This window comes from Cydia pomonella, chromosome 3 (genome assembly GCF_033807575.1).
Source record: "Cydia pomonella isolate Wapato2018A chromosome 3, ilCydPomo1, whole genome shotgun sequence".
Classification (NCBI taxonomy): Eukaryota; Metazoa; Arthropoda; class Insecta; order Lepidoptera; family Tortricidae; genus Cydia; species Cydia pomonella.
The window spans coordinates 30,942,519-30,967,233 of record NC_084705.1 but is presented as its reverse complement, the minus strand read 5'-3'; the positions used below and the strand labels follow the sequence as shown (position 1 = coordinate 30,967,233).

The 24,715-nt window shown below is 40.8% G+C and overlaps 1 protein-coding gene across 1 annotated transcript; it reads right to left on the bottom strand.

Moving 5' to 3' along the window:
* Positions 1-6,864: 6,864 nt before the first annotated feature.
* Positions 6,865-11,368, bottom strand: LOC133516683 (uncharacterized). Its single transcript, XM_061849705.1, has 4 exons — positions 11,350-11,368; positions 10,320-10,453; positions 7,598-7,713; positions 6,865-6,979 (listed from the first exon to the last, which is right to left on the bottom strand). Exons 1-4 carry the CDS (start codon positions 11,366-11,368, stop codon positions 6,865-6,867), a joined length of 384 nt encoding a protein of 127 aa, XP_061705689.1.
* Positions 11,369-24,715: the final 13,347 nt, after the last annotated feature.

The following is a 24,715-nucleotide window of genomic DNA, read 5'->3' as shown; positions in this document are numbered from 1 at the left end:
CACATGCGCACTTGTCACTATGCCCGTCACTTTCGCGTTTACATACTTGTTAGAACGTGCCAAGCATGGTGACAAATGATAATGAACCGACCATCTTAGCCCTGCCAGGTTAGATACACAGATAGATAACACGTGTAATTGTTGCTACAATAACACGCAGTATACCAATACATTGGCATTTATGAAAAAAAAACAAATGAGGCAAATAATTAAACATCAAATAATAATTAAAAAAATGGCTGTGACATAATCGGACAGACAGACATAACGTATCTATAAGGGTTCCGTTTTTTGCCATTTGGCTACGGAACCCTAAAAACTACGCGATTCGTTATATCTGTGTGCAATGTAGCAAAACGAAAAGCTCTTCGTTACGCTTTGCTCTTTCGAGCAAAGCACTCGTATGTACTAGAGCCCAGGTCACGTTAAATTAAACATTTTTATTATTAACTTCAATTAAACTGACTTGCGCCTAATACTTAAGAGGATACGGGAACTAAGATTTAAATATTTTAATAATATATAAATAAAATATCCGTCTCGCTAACGGAAGCGACTCCTAAAACTAGTCCGATAAGGAAAACGCCAGTTTATGCAAAAAAAACCTGCGTAATAATCTCAAAAAACGATGTTTCGTACTCAACTGTTTCCTCCTCCAACACTTAACTAAATGTAACGAAATTTTAAAATCTAAATGGTAATGAAATTATCGGTGTCGGACTGTTCTGCTTTTTAGGCTAATTGATGTCAGATTACCATGCTTCTCTTTGCGAATATTTGAAGTGCAATAGCGCCTTAAGAAACAAAAATATATAAAAAGCAAAACAGTCTGACACATATATTAATAATAATAATCTATGTTCAAAAAATCATTGCTCTAGCTTCAAAAATTACGGAGGAAACAGTCGAGTACGTTTGTATGAAGAAATAACCACTCATGTTGCCTCTGAATGACCAAAATACGACGCTTTCACTCGGTTGACATGTCTCATTTAGGTTACGTACTTTAACCCATTCAGCGCTATTCACGACACGTTGTCGTTCTGCTTCTACGAAGCATTTTCGCTACATACCGGGAAACCCATGTTATCAGCTACGATGTATCTCTACAACCGTAGCTCAGCAGTTAATGTGTTAAAGACAAGTACTTAGTCATTATGAATGGAGTGGTAACGCATTAAACAGATGATACAGTTGTAACTGTTATCTCTGTTCACGGTACTGACAACAGCAAGTTGAAATTTAGGTATCATACCAACCCATTGAATCTAATACATCAAACAAGTAACTAAATAAAATCGTTGCTAACAAGTAGGTAATTTAAAATCACATCCCATTTCCCCGTGTCAAACAAAAGAAAAATCACCGTGTTCCAAGTTCAAAAATCCCAACCGAAACAAAACACAGTCGGAACAAATCACCCACCGCTTGCGGCTGCGTTCTGAATTATTCATAATTCACGTGCAATAATAGCAGGTGAATATTATTTTTCTTTTATACTGCGTCACTGAATAGAAGCCTGCGACCGAGCGATAATAACTCATCGATTGTTTACTACGAACCTAACAGGGTTGAATGGAACCGCTTTTTGCTCGTGTGTGGATGAGTTGCTGAGTCGTTTCGAATGGCTGAATGCTTTGAAAAAGGGCCTCTTTGACTTTATGTGTAAAGAACTATGATATAATTTGCCATTGGAATAAGCTTAGAGGCTGCAGAGGGTTTATTGGGCTGATTTCATGGTATCATAAAACCAGGTAACTGTAGTCCAATACTGCAACATTAGCAAGCAACATTTAGTAGAATTTGATTAGATTGATAATAAACTAAATTACGAAATATTGTTGAAGCAGGGGGATAACAAAATAGTATTTAATACAATCATGATACAATAGAGAGCTTTTTAGTCGAGTACCGTGTTTAGGCGATGAAGCTTACTGAGTTGCCTAAGTAAGGTACGAAATAGAAAAGCTTGATTATATCACTATTATATACAATACTTTTTCTACGAGTCATCTAAAATAATACTTACTATAAAACCTAAATAATTAATGAAGTTGGTAAGTACCTGATCAAATATTTGTTCACATACTCAATAAATCTTCATCTCGACTTTAATAACAGTTTCACAGATAACCATTTTTTTGTAGGTAAGAAAACGCATCATGGAGGGGGAAACTTAAATATCGTACTTACACTAATGTTGATTTTTTCTACACTACATCGGTGGCAAACAAGTATACGGCCCGCCTGATGGTAAGCGGTTAACGTAGCCTATAGACGTCTGCAACTACAAAGGTGTTACGTGCGAGTTGTCGACCCTGACACCCCGAACTCTGGCAACCTTACTCACCGGCAGGAACACAACACTATGTGTAGGGTTTAGTGTTATTTGGCTGCGGTCTTCTGTAAGGTGGAGGTACTTCCCCAGTTGGGCTCTGCTCTAGATCTGGAATGATATCCGCTGTGCTGTGCCCTACCACAAAATAATCGGACAGACAGACGGACATGACGAATCTATAAGGGTTCCGTTTTTTGCCATTTGGCTACGGAACCCTAAAAACGTACTTCTGTTATTGTTAAAACTATATGTAGGTATGTATACATTCTAGGCATCTAAATATCGGATATAGGCTGTATGATGTGCAACGCAGTTACCTGAATTCACGATAGGTAGTAGAGATATAATTAAAACAAAATTATACAATGACTTTTTATTATTAACGTTTGCTTAACCTTCATATTTTTAATTATGTAATTATTAACTAAATCACGTTTTATTTATGCACAGTAACATTTTAATAATAGGCAAACAATAAATTGGTATAGTAGAATAATAGTTCACAATTTAATTATTTAGAAGTTACATCGATATTGGATGAGGATATAAATAAGAATTTAAAAAATATTCATACACAAAAATATTAAATCAAACTTTATATGGAAACTTGAAAATTTTTAAGCGTTTTAAAATACATTTTTTTTTATAAATCATTAGGACCCTCTTAGGCATGGAAATACAAAAAGTTATTTGTACACAAATGCGCAAATAATATTGTTAGAGCTTTAAAACATCATTTTAAGAAAACCTTCAACAGCATGAAACAGATTGTCTAATACTATACAAAACTATTTTACCAATTTCTATTTACTGAATCACATCTAGGCATAACGTTTTAACAATTAAATAAACAATATTTTAGTACATTAACTAATTCCTGTATAATCAGTTAGTCATCATATTGCTAATATAAATAAATAAATCATATCATATCATATATAACCATAACAGTAACAATAAACTACAATTAATTTGACAAACGTAAGTAAATCTAATGTAAATACTTGTTCATGAATGATGTGAACTATAAAATAATATTTCTAGTTCATTTATTCTGGGATTCATGTTTATTTTACATATTACTGTTTCTTTTTCAGATACGAAATCAAATATCGAAACAAAGGATATAGATTGAAATAGGTAGGAGCATATTTTATTTAAAAGATTGAATCCTAAACCTTCTAATTTCTAACTTTAACGTTGCGATGGAAGTCAATTTGGCAATGCATGGTACTTCGTAGTACAGAAGTTTAAAGATTTGTGGCCTGCAAGATACTTTAATAAAACATCGGTTGTTACAAAAAGCATTGCATTTGAAATATAACTTTTCAATTTCGTTATCAGTAAATTAACAATGAAATAGTTGCAAATTCAGACGAAAAATGTGAACATTATTGTTACAAAATTCATAAAATAACATACTTAAAATTATATAATAATTTGTTTCACAATACTTTTCCTCTATGTGGCTTTTAAATTTAAAGTAAACGTATTCAGGTTAGAGTATATCTTAAGTATTTACACGACATAATTACCTTAATTTTGGACTATTACTTATAAAGATTTAAACGTTATTTATATAATAATAAACATGGCATTTGATTTCACAAATAACAATGTATTATATACAATGTAAATTATTCTAAAATCAGTCTATGTTAACGGTATCTATAAATCGAATGAAAATGTTTTAAAATAACTTTAAAAACTTTTGATAGATAAAACTTATTGATGAAACTACATTTCATTTTCTGGAATAGCATGGAATTCGCAGAAGTATTTCTGACGTGACTTATAATATAAAAATTTCCTCAAACGTAGGTAACAAGAGACTCGATTGATGTGGACCAAACGCTTCTATCGCTCACATTTATTAGAGAGTGCTACTGTTCTACAGTGTCTGAGTATTTGAACTATCCGTAGACACATATGGCATTATTGAACTAGAAGTTGTCGTTGAGGCGCCCCAGTGAACTAGTTTGGAGCTGCAACTCATGTGTGCATGTAATGTATTGATTTAATTTGATTCCGAATGCTGAACATGTGATCCTAAATGTGTCTGAATTTTGAAGAAGGAGTGAGTGTATAACTTCGTGAAAGAATAACATTAAACTAAAGTATTCATTTTTGGTTAAAAGAAGATAATGATCCTAAAAAAGTTTGTTAAAGTTTCGGATCCAACCTTACCATTCATGTAACAAAGTTGTTATAAATAAATAAATAAATATTATAGGAAATTATTACACAAATTGACTAAGTCCCACAGTAAGCTCAATAAGGCTTGTATTGAGGGTACTTAGACAACGATATATATAATATATAAATATTTATAAATACTTAAATACATAGAAAACACCCATGACTCAGGAACAAATATCCATGCTCATCACACGAATAAATGCCCTTACCAGGATTTGAACCCGGGACCAGGCAGGGTTACTACCCACTAGGCCAGACTGGTTGTTGTTATGATAGGTAATACAATTATAAAAAAAGGTTTGGTAAAATTCAGATATATTAAATAAATTAAACGAGTCACTCTCGTTTATAAAACACAACGACATATTTCACTCTATAACGAGGAGCTTCACCATGAGCAGTTTGCTTTGGCTAACCGACGTCGACTTAATAAACTCGAGTGATCCGCTTGAATTTAAATCTTAATAATATTTTACAATACCTTTACGATTTTTCCTCACAACATGGCATTAATATTCAGAACACATTTGATTTACAATAACTACTCAGCTTTGGCCCTCAGTTATTACGTAGTTAACAATAAAGGTACACACGCGTGTGCGTAAACATGCGCATGCGCGTTGTAATATACAGATCATTATGAAAGACGGCATACCGCTTGCGTGACGTTTGCGTGCACGGCTCCAACAACGTGCCTACGTTCACGCAGCCGGCGTGTTTTGACCTTAAATGACATTGCTTTTAACTCCAAATAAACTACTTATACTCGTACATTAGTTACATTATGTAATCGCTAACTAAATCCGGGTTGAACTAAAACAGCTATCTTATTGAGGTCTCGACGTATTTTCCTAATAATATTTTAAGGAAGAATTGAAGAAGTAGTACCATTATTGTAGGTAGGCGTGTTTCTGCTGCAGCGCCTGTGGAATGAAAATAAGTTCTTTGACAAAAAAATCATTTTTGATACAAGTTTTTATCGCAAACTGTTCTTTTCTTTCAACAGGCAACTAAATAATATTTATCGAGAGAATTGTAACAGATCCAAACACAATTTTATTAGATTGTGTTGTTTGATCACAGAGTTCCTATGGTTACCTCCTATGTCCGTCATCAGATCAGCGCGATGGTACCATAATATTGGATTATTGGATTGTCACCCAACACATAAAACATATACATATGTGATGTTTCAGCTCAATCTAATAAAAAAATTGGGAATTTTTACTTGCAAGATTTGACCCAAACATACAAACATCGCAAAATAATAAAAGATTAAAAATTGGTTTGAATTTTTCTCAACTCATTTGCTTGAATTTTTAATTTCATTGTTTCATTGTCCAGGTAATAAAGGTCAGTGAGTGTAACGTGGTCAGTTGAAAAAAAATAATACTAATATTAAGTTGAAGTGACACGCTTCAAAAGAGAATTTAAATTCCTATTCCTGTATACGGATTCCATTAAAAACAAATGACGAAGAATTACTTGTTCCAATAACAGAAAGTCACGGTTAGCGTAAAGTGTAATTGAAGCATTATTTTGTATATGAATTATTTTAGCAACTATATTTTATTGCCAGTATTTAAACTTTCTTTCATTACCAATTGACTCTTGAAAAAAGTATGTGTATAATAATATATCGGAATTCCGATATAAAAGGTCCATTTGCATAGAAAAATCCAGTTCTGTTTTACCATCCCGAGTGGTAATAAGTATTGATATGTATCGTAATATAACGTCTTTTAACGTTTAGATGAGTTCAATATATTCAGATAACAACTTTCACCGTCTTAGTAAAGATTAGCGAAGTGTCGAATGTAGGCTTAGATAAGGTCGTATATTCCAACTGCATACCAGGCACGGGAGAGTCAAATAATTAAATTAACTAGCGTAATATGGCAGCTTAAAATTCAAAAAACCGAAGCGTCCAACACTTCAGTTTTCTACGGTGAAGTGTAATGAAGTGCCGGAAGCCTCGGCTCGGACCCTTAAGGTCTTAGCACATTGTTACAACTCAACAGCCACTCGACTCAAAATTAAATATTGAAATTAAAGCCTTATCTTCTATGTCCTATAGTACAATGTTTAAAATTTAGGTAACTGTCGGGTGGTCTACGCGTCGTCCACTCGTCGTTCACTAAGGTGAACCAAAAGTGAAGAGTTGGTGTGGAATTGGTATAGTGTGCGAAGACCTTTAGAGTGAATTATACCTAGCGCCTGGTTTCTCAAACCGTTCGCCTCACCCGCGTTCAATAAGCGATTGAATTAAAACCCAAAAGTTCCCTCCAAGATTGCCAAAGTTGCCGGCAAGCTGTAAAACCTCGGCCTTAGGTTTTACCTGTGAAACTTCGGCCTAAAGCCGAAGCGGGGTTCGCACTTCGCTCCCGAAGCACCAGAGTTTGACTCGTCGACTTCCATACATCGAATATGGAGGCCTCGCACCTGGAAAATATGAAATTGTTGAATGTTTTCAAATGATTTTACCTTCTGTTTCAATTACTCTGAAAATTTGTAAAATTTTGATCATCAGATCACTGGGGTCACTAGCTAATTTCTCTAAAATTATACCGCTATAGTATGCAGGGTATATACAACTGAAAATAAACTAGTGGCTTAGAGAGGTGTTTGTAGACCTCGTAAACCCATTTGGATACGCCTTTCGTAAAATTTCCATACATTGAATCGACAATAAAATTTTAAATAATTGTCAAACATGCTTGCAAAATTTCACGAGAATTGGTTGAGAAATGCAACATGTAGAATACATCCGGACGCAAAACATTTTTGTCCAACCTGAAATGGTAGCCTTCGCTCCGTTCGGCCAATGAAAATTAGACATGTTCTCATGAATTTTTACGATCAATCCAGCTGTAACCTTTTAAGATTTCAGTTAGAGTCTGCCCTAGGGAATATAGTCTAGATTCCGTGTGAATGTTTAGATGTTGTGTGGTTTCGTCAGCCCCCTTTAAGTACCTCCCATGTATGTACGGTGGACGTATCTTACATGTAGCGTGAAGTACCTTGTGTTGTAACAGGAACCTACCGAGATAAGCTTCTTACCGAATCATTAGGGTAGGCACGGGCGAGAGCGCGGCTGCCTCTAATTCTAGAGTGGCTTGACTCGACGCGTAGCCATTGCTGAAGTTCAGCACGTGGTTAGCTGTGAATCCAGGTACCTGTGGACAAAAGCAACACATTAATCCTTTGAGAAAAAATGCCTTTTTGAAAAAAAGCTGATATTCTTCAAACTGCTGGATAGGTTTCTATCAAACATAGCTAAGAACAGAAGAAATCGGTCTATACGTTGGAGAGTTACGATGCCACAGACAGATAGACAATGGCATCAAATATAAAACACCCCTCTTTTTGAGTGTGGTAAAAGGTAATTAATATACAAACGCGGAATACACTCTTACCCCCTTATTCATAAACGTGTCCTAAAGTTACGATGCCGCTGATCATCGTGTGTCCCTTTCCATCATACCAATACGTCGGAAAGGGACAAACGATGATCAGCGGCATCGTAACTTTTGTTTTTAAAGATCTTTGAGATATAGAGGTGATAAGACGATACATTGGTTATTTCGAGTTATAGAAGTTAAAATTTAATTTCCGATTTATGGAGGTAAAATAGTACCTACTGGATAATTGTGAAGGAAATCGTTGATAACTTCGAATTGGTAATGTTGAGTAATTTGAGTTATGAAGGTTTTTAGCTTTTATGGGAAGGGAGAACGGAGCAGCATTTTGTTTTGTTTTGACTAGGACTTTACCTGATTGAGGTTCAAGTTATCGAAAGTATGTATATATACATAAAATATTAATCAGGATTTTAGGTGGTATGAATAATATCTATCTCGGACACACAGCGCGTGTATTCATTGATATACAAGTTGGAACTCTATAACATTTGACTTTTGACAGTCATACATACCTATATGAAGCCGAAACAAATAGTTTTCAATTGATCTTCACCATCAAGAAATACTAAAAAAATTGATACCAGTGTAATGGTCAAGTCAAAAATGTATGACTCATAACTTTCAAAATTTCATTTACTTATTACGGATTTTTGACTATAACTTGTGAATGAAAGTTTACCCCGTGGAAGGAAGTGGAAACTACGTTTTTGTTTATATTCATATATCTATACAGAGCAAATCGTCTATTACTGGCCACCTTAACTAAAAACGATTGTGTTTAATGTTCACATAATTCAAGGAAATTCCAGAACTAGTGTTATTTAATTTACTTGAATACTCGTAGTGTGAATAAATAGAATTCTTATTTTTAACTATTTTGTTATAAGGTTATTGGATGGTGGCCAGTAATATACGGTTTACCTAACCTACCCTACCGACGAAGTATTTTTTTTATTACGACCGTTGTCTATCATTTTATAGATATATTTATGCACAAGTTTCACTTGATGCAAGCCAAAAATATATCTTCAAAATTTTATGCAAAGAAATAATAAGCCAATAAATTATTTTAATCAAAGAACAAATTTAACTTTCACAATTTCTTTCATGTTTCTACATCTTTTAAACTCAAAATTATTAAAATTTTATGAAGTTTAAGTATTTTTTATGATAGCTTGTATTCAGACCTTGAGCGTCATTCAAACATTGATTTACATTTTCACCTTGTGTGTTGTGCGCGAGTGAGATGCACAATGAGTGATGTCAGAATGAGAACTTTACTCGACTCTCGACTAGGACGCCGCTTATTTAACGACTTGCGACCCGATTCGAAGAAAGATTAAGACACGTTTAAGATCTTCGAAAGATCTTTAAAAGATCGATAACTAAACGACATGTATTTCGATTCCACTGTGATCCCAATAAGATCTATCTACGATATTTCTAACGTCAAAGTGACATTGGTTACTCGAATCGAGCTGCTTCTGTCAATTATACGACATAAAACGATATCTAAATGAGAACTTATCTAAACCAGAACTTATCGTTATCGAATCTCATTCTTCGAATTGGGTCGTTGTTTTCATTTTATTTTGATACCACCTCAAAGAGCGAAATATATTTTGCATTTAACATTTAGCTCTTATAATAATTAAGAAATCGAATAACACTTCTGACGTTGTTCAAGATCATATTTGTCATGCTTTATTGGAATAGCCTAGGCGTAAAGTTCAGTTTGAATATCGTCCTTGTGACTTAATATTATTATATTGTTTTATCTTATAAAGTTAAATAATTTCAACAATATCCACCATCTGCTGTTGACGTACCACATGACGTTGGCGGCGGGCAACAATGGCGGCGATGAGCAGTCCGCCTGTATGTGGTCACCACTGACGTACGACACGCGGTCCGACGACACGTTCAGACTTGTTTGATCTTTTAGTACCTAAGAGGCGAAGGGTCTAGCACATTTCGTCTTAATAAAAATACTTCTATAAACCCACTATTTTTATTCATAAGGGTATTAGACTTACGAATATTCTCAAGAGAATAATCTGTAGAAACATGTAATAATTCTGACGTGGTTTAAGTTCATATTTCACGCCTAACTGGAATGGCTCAGGCAGAAAGTTCAGTTTGGATATGACGTCATTTTGTCTTAACACATATTGGTTATAAATTGAATATTTCAACAAAACTTACCATCTGCTCGTTGACGTACCACGTGATTTTGGCGGCGATAAGTAATTCGCCTGTATGTGGTCGCCGCCGACGTACGACGTGGAGTCCGATGACATCCTCAGACTTGTTTAAAATCTTATATATACCGCCCAAACAAACATTTGAAGAAAACTCACCATCTGCTCGTTGACGTACCACGTGACGTTGGCGGCAGGCAAAGATGGCGGAGACGAGCAGTTCGCCTGTATGTGGTCGCCGCCGACGTACGACATGCGGTCCGACGACACGTTTGGACTTGTCAGTGGGGGTTCTGTTGAAGAATGTTACAATTAAAATTGTAAGTATATAAAAATCAAGGTCAAAATAATAGTACTTACTTTATTACAAAGGCCGAGAAATAGAGAATTATTGGCTGAGGCATAGTCAGCATTAAAAGTAGCATATTCTTTGATAGCTCAACAAAAAGAGAGAACTTTATCTATATATATGGAACAATTAAACGTTTGTAGGTGCTTTTTAATGCATACTGCCTATTTAATTTTTTTGTCTTTTAATTATTTATATAAGAATTCAAGCCTTGGCGACCCTCTACATCTCTAAGGATAATTTAATATATATTTTTATATTTTATCTCTGACACGTAGAGACTTATACATCTCTAAAGAATTTTAGTATTTTATGGTTTTATTTTTTTTTATCATAGTTTTTTTTTGTGTAATTTGACATTTAGAGACAGTATACATCTCTAATAATGTATTTATTATTTCATAGATTCGATATTTGTAATTGTTTTTTTTTTTAATTTATTGTTTGTAAAAATGGACATGTAAAAGTGCCCCTGTGGCCTATTTGCTGAATAAATGTTTGATATTTGATATATATCTCTATTTGGAAAAATAATCGAGTACCTAAGGCAGATACTCTTGACCAGTTGTTTTATCCGCTGCTATTGGTGCTGACTGTACGCATAGTTATATTAAAAAAATGCGAGGAAATGTTGCGAAACATGTTGTACGCCGGCAATGGATTTTCATACAAAATTGTTGGCCTAGACTGGCTGGTGTTTGGACATTGAACTTTTAGGTGATTTTAAGTTGTATTTCAACAATTTTTTGAGAAAAACACTGTACGTACCTCGCAATATATTCAAAATAGATTTACGTATAAAAATTCTTCACAAATTCCAAGAAGACATATCTGACTTACTTATACTTGTGTCATACATATTTGTTATTATTGTTAACTAGTTCGCGTCTTTCCTATAGACATCGTAAAGTTAAAAGAATCAAAAACTAATTTTTACATTGCACCTTTAAGGCGTGATTGGTACATTTTTTTTGTACTTGAGACTCAAATAAGAAAAACGTGTTATATAAGTAATGGTCCCTAGGTTGTTAATATTTATTGTTTTGTCTATAAACCTTTTACTGAAATATGTTTTCCCCACATAGATACCTCAACGCATTAATAATGATCCCATTGTAAATAGTAAACAAAGAAAATCGAGTTGCTATTCCAGGGGAAGCAACAAATTTCCTTTTCGAAACTGAATTGGGCCGACGACCTCCTGCAAAATGAATTTTCCATTTGAAGACCGAGCCGAATACACACTCATTCAGCTGAATTATTTGTCTTTTTGAAACGCAATTATTTATACTGTCTTTGGGAACAAGTAATGAATTATAGAAACGCGGCCCGATTCGAATTTTATGATACGTCAAAAATTTCCTGGATAAATTTCCTAAAGATACGATATGTCAGTGAAAAAAGTGACGTTTTCGTCACTTTCATTATTTTTAATTCTTTATTTCAGATAAAAATTTATCCATAGAATTGTTAGTAGTGCTTATGGCTACGTTAGTAACTTAACTACTACATTACTTATTTATAATTAATTAAACCCAAAATTTTAGGAAGGTACAATCCACCCTGTCAGCTATGACCTTGAGTATGCTGCTGTGACTGCCCCGACCCCGGCATAACAGAGACGCTATTTGCTTACGCCTGATGGCTTAGAAGTCATCAGTTCGTTCCACGGTGAACATCCCTGAAGCGCTGCAGTATAGAGGCAGTCCCAACAGCATCCTGAAAGCGACTTTTGAATGATATATCTAATCCATATCCTATCTTTAGCACATCCTGGTGGAAAACGTCCGTCTGGGCGTCCCAGATACCACTGGAGTGACGAAGCCCTAAAAGACTTGTCCGCCCTCGGAATACCTAACTGGCGTGAAGTGGTGCAGGATAGGGCAGAGTAGCGTTCCTTTGTGTCAGAGGCCTAGATCCTGTTTGGGTCACTGAGCCAGTGAAGTACGTAAGTATCTTTACAACATGTTTGACGTATCTTAAAATTCGCATTAGGCCGGTAGGTCTGGGGCCCATATCTCGAACGGCATCGCGGTAATAGACTAATATTACTAGTCCACGGACTGTCAAGTCGTATAGGTTACCATAGCAACACATAATAATATTAGACTAATACCTTTCGAGAAATGGGCCCCTGGTCCGGTCGGATGTGAAAAAGTCAACTTTTCAGGAGAGCCAGAACAATTGTTTTTTGTTTTGTGACCTAAATATATAATATTGGGTGGCATCGACAGTATGATAGTATTGATGGTGCTGTATAATGTTGTCCCTGTCACACGATGTTATCATTATGCCAATGTTAGAGCAACGCAATTAAGGATTCTGTAGATGGGGAAATATAGTAAATGGGTAGAGGTATGGGCACTGTGAATATTGTGATCTCGCTTTGTGTGGCAGGGCACAGCACAGCGGATGTTATTCCAGATCTAGAGTAAAGTCCAATGGGGAAGTACATCCACCGTACAGAAAACCGCAGCCAAATAACACTAGACCCTACTCATAGTGCTGTTTTCCTGCTAGTGAGTAAGGTTGCCATAGTTCAACGAGGATGCGGAGTGTTAAGGTCAGCAACGCGAATGTAGCTCCTCTGAAGTTGCAAGCGTAGATAGCCAACGGATACTGCTTACCATCAGGCGAGCTGTATGCTCGTTTGCCACCGACGTAGTAAAAAAAAACTCTACTGCTGCCAAAAACGTGAAATGTGTTTTTTTAAGAAATTTCTCGTAAAAATGACCTTTTTGCATGCCGTTTCTTGCAGCAGTAGTTGGTGTAGTCTGAATCCGAACGGTACCTTTAGCCCAGTGTTGCCAGGTGAGCGGAAGAGAATTATCGTAAAAATGAAGAAAAAATGAATGTCAAAATGATGAATGAGTGTCAAAATTAGCGATGAAAAAAATATCGTGCGCCTGTTAAAAAGGCACTACTCTCAAAATTTCTTGCAAAATAAGCTTACATGTATGTATAATCAAACAAGAACGCAATTTTTGTCTAAATTGCACAAAAAACAGTTTTATATTTGTGTATTTTTGTGATAGATCCAAACGTTTAACAGGAAATTCGATATTTTTGACGTGAATCAAGGAGCCGAACACCCAAAAGGTGCTAATTGTAGTCTATTTCTCAAGGAAAGTGTCATATTTTGCTTCAAAAACTAGACTTTTTTGGTGGCATCGTCTAATGGCTGAAATTATCGTATTTTTGCGAACGATAATGCTCTTTGGAACGTACAACGTACCGTACGACTATTATCGTACGCCTGGCAACACTGCTTGAGTCTCATATGGAATATTTCACCGCTCCTAATAAAATATTCTGTAAAAGGGGAAATATCGTGAGTGGGCAGAAGGGGACTAGATTAAAATGGTATGCAGCTGATACGCTAAAACGTTGCTTCGGGCGAAACAAGTACTTAAATAATACAGGTAGTACCGACGAGTAAATAAAAGAGACTGTCAGTCTGTATCAAACACGCTGTTAACTGGTGATATGTGAAGGTGCCGTTCGGATTCATATTACACTACCATTATTGCTGTTGTATTGGAGTGCGACATTACTGCTGATTTAATTGCTGCAGGAAGTGAAAAATAATAGGAATTTTATTGAGAAATGTTATAATAAATTATTCATTTATATTGTGATGGCGCGCGCAGCCACGCATCACAATACCACGCCACCGCCGCGTGATCTGTCCCGAGCTACCCATCGCGCCGCATGCCGGCCGCCGAGCGACTGAGAGTCGCTGCCCCCGCCCGCGCCCCGCGAGCCGCGCACTATAAAAGCCAGCGCGGTCGCCTAGATAGCAGGCACTGGATGGGGGACTGGCCGTCCTTGTGAAGCGTCAGGTCATCCACCAGCCGCTGCCAGTGCCGACAACTCTCCGGTCGTCATACGCCCTAGGCGTGGAAATCTGCGTCGACCGCCACCCTCTGCGTGTGTTTGCGTTCTACAAGCCACCCAGCTCTCGCCTTGCAGTGGCTGATGTCCACGACCTGCTGGACTCGCCGCTGCCCTCGATTGTAGCCGGTGACTTCAACTGCAAACACACTGCATGGAACTCCGTGAAGACCTGCCCAGATGGGCAGCGACTCCTTGCCGATGCAGAAGCCCAAGGATACGAGGTGCTAGGACCAGAGGTCCCCACGCACTTCCCGTACACGGCAGCCCACACACCGGACGTCATCGACCTTATGGTAGTACGCGGCCTGACTTCCTGGCCCGCGCAGGACGTCCTGGATGACCATCTCCTTTCTGACCACCAGCCCGTCTTGGCAACACTGGACTTGACGCCGACTCGGACGGCTCCGCCCTCACCTCGCCGACGACAGGATTGGGATCGTTTTGCGACCTACATGAGCGAACACACTCCATCCTTCCCCGTGACTACAGCGGAGGAAGTCGACCGACTCGCTGAGGAGTTCGCCTCATGCGCCACTGCCGCCCTGACAGACTCTTCCGCCGAGACCGGCGCCAGTCAGTCGCGCCGTAAGCAAAGCATCCCCGCCTTTATCCTGACCCTCATCGAGAGGAAGAGGAAACTGCGTCGACAATTCCAGCGCACACGATGTCCCACCATGAAGTCCCAGCTGAACTCTCTCGCCGAGAAGATCTCGCAAAGCCTCGCGGCTTACACCGAGGACTCTTGGCTCGAGTACATCGAGTCAGCTGGTGAGGACTGGAACGACATCCATCGTCTGTGCCGCAGAGTAACAGGAAGACCAGCACCCATCCGCCCTCTTTTCGCCAGTGACGGTACCCCACGTTACCGCGCAGAAGATCGAGCGGAGATTTTCGCTGACCACCTGGAGACGCAGTTCAGACCGAATCCGTCCGACGACACCGAGCACGAAGCAGCTGTAAAGCAGCACCTGGCGGACTACTTCGCCACGTCCATAGCTCCTGACGAAGATCCCATCATCCTCACACCGGGCCAAGTCCAGAGGATGATAAGACGCACCCCGCTGAAGAAGGCACCCGGCCCCGACCGCATACCGAACGAGGCGCTGCGCCACCTGCCCCCGCGAGCCATCGCGACGTTGGCGCGGCTCTTCACCGGAGTCCTGCGGACCGGCCACTTCCCGCGCCCCTGGAAGCAGGGTCGCGTCATCATGATTCCCAAGCCCGGGAAGAATATTCTTCGTCCTGAGAGCTATCGACCCATCACGCTGCTGCCTACTATCTCGAAAGTTTTCGAGAAGCTGCTTCTGCCTCACCTGACGCCCCACATTCAGCCACGCGACGAACAGTTCGGCTTCCGCCCGGAACACTCGACGACGCTCCAGCTTGCCCGCGTGCTGCACCTTGCTGCAGCAGCTTACAACAAGAGGGAGCACACGGTCGCTGTTCTTCTGGACATGGAGAAGGCGTTCGATCGCGTATGGCACCCCGGCCTCCTCTACAAGCTGTCCACGTCTACTACTCCGCGTCGAGTAGTCAAGACTGTGGCCACCTTCCTGGAAGACCGCCGCTTCCACGTGGCGGTAGAAGACGCCGTATCATCCGACCGCACCATCCTTGCCGGAGTGCCCCAAGGGAGCTGCCTCTCGCCCGTGTGTTATGGGCGCTACACCGATGACATCCCGGTCAGCGAGGGCGTTACGCTCGCGCTATATGCCGACGACGCTGCCTACATCACGTCATCCATCCGCCTATCACACGCAGCGCACAAAGCCCAGTGCGCCCTAGAGGCTCTCCCTCCATGGCTGAAGAAGTGGAGACTATCAGTCAACGTGTCGAAGACCCAGGCGATTGCTATATCCCGTAAGGTGCTGATGCCGCCGCGTCTCACACTCCTGGGGCAGGCCATCGAGTGGTCCCCGATGGTGAAATACCTGGGGGTGACCATAGACCGCCACCTCACCATGGCCCCTCACGTCAAGAACGTGATCGCCCAGACGCGTGCCGCTCGCATCTTACTTGCCCCGGTTCTGAAGTCCCGGCTATCGCTACGCGTGAAGCTAGGCGTGTACAAGACTTACGTCCGAACACGCCTAACATATGCAGCCCCCGCGTGGTACGCGCTAGTGGGAGAGTGCAACAGGAAGCGACTGGACGCTCAGCAGTCGCTCTCTCTACGCACCATCGTCGAAGCCCCTCGCTATGTGAGGAACGACGTTATAGCCCGGGACCTGAGAGCAGAACCGCTACGTGATTTCGTAGCTCGCCTGGCGGGTCGGATGTTCGAGCGCGCGGACCAGTCGCGCTGGAGCCACCTCCGTGGCATAGCGCCGTACCACGCGCGCCCGCCCGACCACAGGGGTCTGCCGCGCGAGCTCGCGCCTGCAACCCCTGCCACACCGGATTGACCACACCACAGACCGACACCACCCTGACACCGGTTGACGATCGCTGGCTGGGCCTCCCCCAACGGGGTCCCACCTGGCTGGCTTGATCTCGCCGGTGTGAGAAGACCCGGACACGACCACTGGGGCCTCACCCGAGGCCCCACCCCGACGACCCAGCCATATTCATGGCTGGCGGTTTGATACCGCTGCAGGGGGCCAACGCCCCGAACAGCATCCCCAATCCCCTGAGGGGGAATTGAGAAGACGTCCACTGCTGTGAGATAGCAGGCAGTCGCTCTCACCGCCTTCTGCTGTGAGGACCGCTGCTCTCCCGGTACGAGCCGGCGTGTTTTCAGACGCGTTATGGCTCCCGGTCCCTAGCCACCCTACCCTTCCTGATTCCCGTAGGCCAGTTGAGCCGGCGTGTTTACAGACGCGTTAAGGCACCTGGAGTACGTACCCTTCCTGACCCCGTAGCCCAGTCGAGCCGGCGCGTTTTCAGACGCGTGAAGGCACCTGGAGTACGTACCCCTTCCCGATTCCTTATCCCGGTTGTGCCGGCGTGTTTACAGACGCGTGAAGGCACCCGGGGTATCCACCCCTATACTATCTCGCTCCCGTCAAAACCACCCCTTCACTCTTAGGGGATACCGATCCCAAAACTCGCGAGTAGCTTAGGGTCCGCGCCGTCCCGTAATCCCGTTGCTATAAATTAGAATCATCCCCCGCGTCGTACCTAGCCTAGGACATCTAGATTTAAGAAACCTTTATTTTATAATAAACCGGCATAAAGGCCCGCCGATTTGTGTTACAGTATTACCTTTGGTTTCTTTGTCTCACCCTGCACCCTCTCTCTCCTCTGAGCTAATTAGGAAACCCTTGCTCCCGTCTGGAACAAGGGAGTTGTATGAGGCCACGCCCGCCCCGGCGAACGTGACCCCATCACATCTGGCGCCCAACGAAATAACTCACGTAGGAGTCCATACGGTATCCTGGAAGGAACCGGTGCTCGAGAGAGGACAGGGGTAGTTATAAATAAATAAATAAATATATATATATACCGTAGGGCTGCTACACCGTAGCATTACCGCATCCATTTGGGGGGAGTGTCGCTTCCCGCCCACCCGTAAATCACATCTGGCGCCCAACGAAATAACTCACGTAGGAGTCCATACGGTATCCTGGAAGGAACCGGTGCTCGAGAGAGGTCAGGGATAAATAAATAAATAAATAAATAAATAAATACTTCACATATACCGTACCGGGTATATATACAGTACAGCCGATATCCATAGCATCACCGCACCGATTTGGGGGGACTGTCGCATCCCGCCCACCCGTACAACACATCTAGCCCGCACAGAGGTACAACAGGAGTCCCGACGCTCCATCCAGGTAAATTCAACTCTCGCACTAATAACCCTTCTCCGTACAACCACTACTTACCGGTAGGTATTACAAATGCCTACAAGTTGGATATACCGACTGAAGAAACCCGAATTGATACAAGAAGCCACGAAACGTGACATCCCGACCGAAGACTTAACCGTAGAGGAGATACGTAAGGGCTTGGTGGAGGTCCTCAAGAAAGAAGAAGCCGGAAAAATGGCAGAAAACAACGCTAAGGTAATCACAAAGTTAATAAAAGAATGGAACCTCTCGTTTAAAACTACAGACAACGCCATCGAGTTCATCGAAAGGTTGGAAGAGCTAATCAACGCCAGCACGGTCGGAAAAGAGGACATACTTCCTGCACTACCACGTATTCTGCAGGGCAGAGCGCTCCTGTGGTACAGAAATAACGCCGAAACATGGACTAATTGGGACGAATTCCTAAAGGTATTTAAATTATACTACTTTCCGACCAACTACGGAGAGGACTTAATAGCCAAGATTGTGGCCAGAAAGCAAAGAATTCAAGAGAAATTCACCGACTACGTTACAGACATTCAAACACTGATGCGCAGGTATGGAAATCTCGACGAAGCAGAGAAATTGCACCGCATACACGAGAACATGCTACGTAGCTACAAGCTATACATAAAAAAGCAGGATTACAGTACCTTACCAGAACTGTTAAAGTTAGGAACTGAATATGAAAATATAAGGACACCCACGTACGGTGCGACAACATCATCAGGCGCATGGCGATACACTAGCGACTACGGCAAATGGAGAGACCACAACCAAGCAAACAGCGAACAAACTACCCAAGGTAGGGACGACAGACGCAGCAACAACCAGAAACCGAAACCAGAACACAGAGAGAGTACGAGCCAAACAGTACATCCAAGGTACGACCCCAAGACGAGTTGCTGGTCCTGTGGGAAACCGGGACATAACGCAGACGCCTGCAGAGGCAGACGCCAAGTATTTTGTAGCCAGTGCGGAAAGCTGGGAGTGTTGAGCAGAGCCTGCTGCAGGAAAACAACCTGGAAAGGCCAGGAAAAGCTAGGAGCATCCGACAGCCCACAAACGAGCGACAACCGCATATACACCGATTTGCACATAATGGGAAGAAAATACCAAGGCATTATAGACACAGGCTCCACCAACTCGTACATCAATCAACAGGTATACGACGAATGCAAGAGCTCCGCATACCAGACTAAAGTAAGAACAAGAGAAATAATACTAGCAAATGGGATCAGGACGCAAGCACACGACAACCTGTTGGTCGACATAGTAATCAAGGAGGTAACGATCCGACACTGGCTGAGAGTGTTGCCGTCAGCCACGGACATTATAATAGGGATGGACGTATTAAAGCGAGTCGGAATGTCCATACAATGGCCAGGAGAAAGCCAAGACTCAGATGACCGCGGTAATAAATATAGCCAGCGGCAACACAAAGAAACCGGAGAAGGAGAAGAAACCGTAGAAAGCACAGAAGAAAACAAGATCACACCGGAACCGCAACAGCAAAACCAGAATAGCACAACCACCGAATCCAGTCAACCGCAGCCAACCACACCGCTCACACAGGTACAACATAGAATAAAATTGAAGCAAACAGAACCCGTAAAACACAGATATTATCCACGAAATCCGAAGCAGCAAGAAATAATAAATAAACACGTGAGTGAAATGTACCGACCCTGTGTAGATTTACGTAAAATTATCCAGAAAACCGAGAAAGATGCGTACCTAATACCACAGATAAAGATACACCACATCAGAGAAAAAGCGGTTAGCAACCCGAAGGAGTATAAAGAAAATGAAGGCATTTCTAGAAGGCGACCAGTTCACCGTAGGAACGGACCAGCAAGCAATACATTGCTTGAACAGCATAAAAGACCCCACAGGCCGGTTAGCCTATATCGTGTGTCGGAGCGCAACGCAAAACGAGATAGCAGACGGCCTATCCAGAAATCCAGTAAGTACAGCGAGAGGATGGTACCAGGAAAAACGGCATCAGCTGACCAGGAACCCCGACGCAAGGAGGAAAAATGTAAGCAAGAACAAGCGTCGGCCATACAAAAAGGACATTATGACAGAAATAAACGTGAATGGGCCCCGCAAGTCAATCTCGTCCTGAAAAGAAATCACAATTTATCCAGAGCAAAGCGCGACTATGCGGCAAAGTTAGCACCTCAATACGTTGGACTGTACGTAAAAAAAAAAACCAGTGATATATCTATAAAAAAAAAACACAGTGAGGGCATCAGCCACCTTGAGAAAAGGAACATGGGATCCTTAAACGTCAATTTAGAGTAAGAAAAATACATATAGGGAGGAATAAACAAGTAAGTTATACACAAAGGGATACCCATACATTAGAAGAGCAGAATAGAATTTTTTTAAAAAGCCACGCGCACCCGCCCTACGAACGCCACCGCAAGAAGGAAAAGGGGGAAAAGAAGAATAGGTAAAAAAAAAATATATATATACATAGTGTAGTGAAATAAAAATACAGTGCAGTGAAAGACAATACCAGTTTACCAGTATAAAAGTATAAACCGTGAATATAATAATAATAAAAAACCTATAAAAATTTAACAGATAAGTAAAAAAAAAAACATATAAATATATAAAGTGTAGTGAAATAAATAGACAGTGCTGTAAAAGACAAAACCACTAAAAAGTATAAACCGTGAAAATAATATACGAAACAAAAGGATACAAAATAATCATACAAAATACAAAATACCTTTAAAATAAATTTATATAAGTGAGATAGTAAATGGATAAAACCATAGAAGCACGTAACAATAGTAAGTAGGATACATACACTGGGTAGGTAAATAACAATTAAGTGAATTGGTAGCATTACGATAAGTGAACAACAATATAGTGGGAATAGTATAATAGTGTAAAAGCAATATAGTTACAATAAATAACTTTAAAAAACAAACGACGCGGGTAAAACAGAGAACATAGGCTAACAATAAATGAAGATAAATAGACACATAATTAAGATAGCAAGTATAAACGAAACATATGCATACAAAATACCGGTACGACATAAAATAAAATGCCTCAAATTAAATAAACATACAGAAAAAAAAGGAATACGAATACTTAGGATAAACACAAAAATAATAGATAAATAGAATAGCGTCCAGTAAATTTCAATAAAAAGACAAAACAACAGTAAACGAGGAGAGGTAACATCTTTCAACCATCATGTTCTAATTCGGTGATTTTTCCCAATAGGTAAAAATCTCCAGACGGGTGACGGGACTGTGATGGCGCGCGCAGCCACGCATCACAATACCACGCCACCGCCGCGTGATCTGTCCCGAGCTACCCATCGCGCCGCATGCCGGCCGCCGAGCGACTGAGAGTCGCTGCCCCCGCCCGCGCCCCGCGAGCCGCGCACTATAAAAGCCAGCGCGGTCGCCTAGATAGCAGGCAGTCGCTCTCACCGCCTTCTGCTGTGAGGACCGCTGCTCTCCCGGTACGAGCCGGCGTGTTTTCAGACGCGTTATGGCTCCCGGTCCCTAGCCACCCTACCCTTCCTGATTCCCGTAGGCCAGTTGAGCCGGCGTGTTTACAGACGCGTTAAGGCACCTGGAGTACGTACCCTTCCTGACCCCGTAGCCCAGTCGAGCCGGCGCGTTTTCAGACGCGTGAAGGCACCTGGAGTACGTACCCCTTCCCGATTCCTTATCCCGGTTGTGCCGGCGTGTTTACAGACGCGTGAAGGCACCCGGGGTATCCACCCCTATACTATCTCGCTCCCGTCAAAACCACCCCTTCACTCTTAGGGGATACCGATCCCAAAACTCGCGAGTAGCTTAGGGTCCGCGCCGTCCCGTAATCCCGTTGCTATAAATTAGAATCATCCCCCGCGTCGTACCTAGCCTAGGACATCTAGATTTAAGAAACCTTTATTTTATAATAAACCGGCATAAAGGCCCGCCGATTTGTGTTACAGTATTACCTTTGGTTTCTTTGTCTCACCCTGCACCCTCTCTCTCCTCTGAGCTAATTAGGAAACCCTTGCTCCCGTCTGGAACAAGGGAGTTGTATGAGGCCACGCCCGCCCCGGCGAACGTGACCCCATCACAATATTATCTAGAAGTCGGCGCACTCGATGGTAACCACAAAAGAGTTGAAGTGCATATAATGCCGCGATCAAAGCTGGAATACCCTCAGCGTGTAGCCAGTGTGTAGTGTGTAGCATTTGCGCCAGCTGATAGGCTAAAATGTTCAGCTTCGGGTAAAACAAGCACTTAAATACACACAATACGAGCAAGTAGCAGCGACAAGTAAATAATAAAGACTATCAGTTAGCCTTTTTCACGCTGTTAACGGCCTCTTAGCCTAGTTGGTATGGAGCAGGAGGTCCCGGGTTCAAAAATCCTGATGAGGCCATTTATTTGTGTGTTCACCACGAATAATTGTTTCTGAGTCATGGATGCTATCTATTTATCTGTGTATGTATTTATCTATATAAGTATGAATATCGTTGCTCAGTACCCATAGGTCATGCTTTACTTAGTTTTGGGGCTGGGTCTATATGTATGAGAGTGTCCCCAAAATATTTATAATATTTATAATTTGCCCATGAAGCCGATAATTCTGGGTTCGAATCCCAGTAAGGGCATTTGTTTGTGTGATGCGCACAGATATTTGTTCCTGAGTCATGGGTGTTTTCTATCAGTAGTATCTATCATTTAGTGTACAAAGTTGGACTCCCAGAGGTCGATTCTAATTTAAACATTTATTGTGGTTTGGAACTTGGATTGTCTTGGTGATTGGCGCACAACTCAAATGTAGATAAAATCACTCACGCTTATAGATAAAATACAACATTATAATTTATGAAGAATAAAAAAACCTTTATAAATCTGATGTTGTGAAAAATATATAACATAATAGATGGCGATTTGTTGAACGAAATATAACGCTCATATCTGACGTGAAGACGCAATTTACATTAATAACGAAACACACAACTTCATAATGATGAACATGGATAGTCCTTAAGTTGAAGTGGTCTATGACCGCAGGTAAAAAATACCTAACGCTTAAAGACAGAACGTATTTAAATTGAACAGAGGAAAAGAAAAGAAAATCTTGACAGACGCAATTTACATTAATAACGAAACACACAACTTCATAATGATGAACATGGATAGTCTTTAAGTTGAAGTGGTCTATGACCGCAGGTAAAAAATACCTAACGCTTAAAGACAGAACGTATTTAAATTGAACAGAGGAAAAGAAAAGAAAATCTTGACTCAAATCCAACTCATTAGAAAAGCTTTTAACTTAAAAAATCCATCATTAAAATCCAAGATAAATTTACGCAATTAAATAGGAATACAACTACGAAAAACAGGAGGAATTAAAGGAGGAAAAACGTCCCGTTTCACTCTGGACATTAACCCCATATCTCTGAGCGGGGAATACCAGTAATTATTTAGATGGGCCAACTCTCGGGCGAGGCGTTCTGGCAAAGTAAGCTTAGTAACAGTATGGTAACTTTGATCTTACCTGACAAACGCTTTGATAAAGTTAGTTTAGCTAAGATGAAATCTTTTTCTATAGTATAGGTGGGTATATGGTGGCGCTCCTTCAACTAGGGAAGGACCGACTGAGTATGGTAACCAGTAACAGCACCTTTGCTACGCGTACCGACTAAGCTCGTAAATTTTGAGCAACTGTCTCTGTCTATAGAAATCTTTGTTAAAACTCCAGATTGTTTATTTTGTACCAAATGTTACTCTATTCATTGCTCCTCTCCTGCATACATCACTATCAAATTCAAAAGTAAACACTTATATAATTCGTATGTTTAAAATGACTGATTCCGGACCTTAGCTATGCCCAAACCCTCTTGTAAATGGAGGCCAAAAGCCCTACCGTGAAAAACATTTAAAAAAAATTTTTTTCGTTAATCTGCCTCTATGGCTCTTGCATATTAAAGCAATAGAAAGGTAAATATTTAGATTTTCATGTTTTGCGTTAGGGCAATTTATTAATACACTTATTTAAATATTTAGATGCAAAAAAAATGCCTAGATTGCCCAGGCAATATATACTCACCACCTTATTATACGGCCCACTTGTCAATGCGGCGAAATCCGTATGCGTATTTTTTTATATACGAACGTATTCTTCTCAACCGTATGCAATAGAGCACACCTCCTTTTAATTGCTAAAACTAAAAGTAATCACTATCTTTTATTACTATCTGTGATGAAAATAACAATCGTGTACCTAGTATTCTTTAAAAAAAAGTTTATAATACCTACGGAATTTACCGCAGACGGATTTGACCGCATTGACAAGTGGATTGGTAATGATATATTGTTTTCTATTGCCTGGGCAATCTGGGCATATGTTTTGTAAAGTGTATTAAACTTAAATCGACCGGGATATAAACCGTTATTACCTTTTATATTGTTTTGATTGCGCTCCCGATATTTCGACGCAGCCACATGCATCTTGTTCACGGGTAACTGGAGATAGCG

What these genes read in the sequence shown, in the direction of transcription:
- LOC133516683 (XM_061849705.1), bottom strand. An exon ending in GGTACGTCAACGAGCAGATG is followed by an intron (nt 7,714 to 10,319) that starts GTGAGTTTTCTT and finishes TTTTGTCCACAG; the next exon opens with GTACCTGGATTCACAGCTAA. An exon ending in GTGCCTACCCTAATGATTCG is followed by an intron (nt 6,980 to 7,597) that starts GTAAGAAGCTTA and finishes CATATTTTCCAG; the next exon opens with GTGCGAGGCCTCCATATTCG.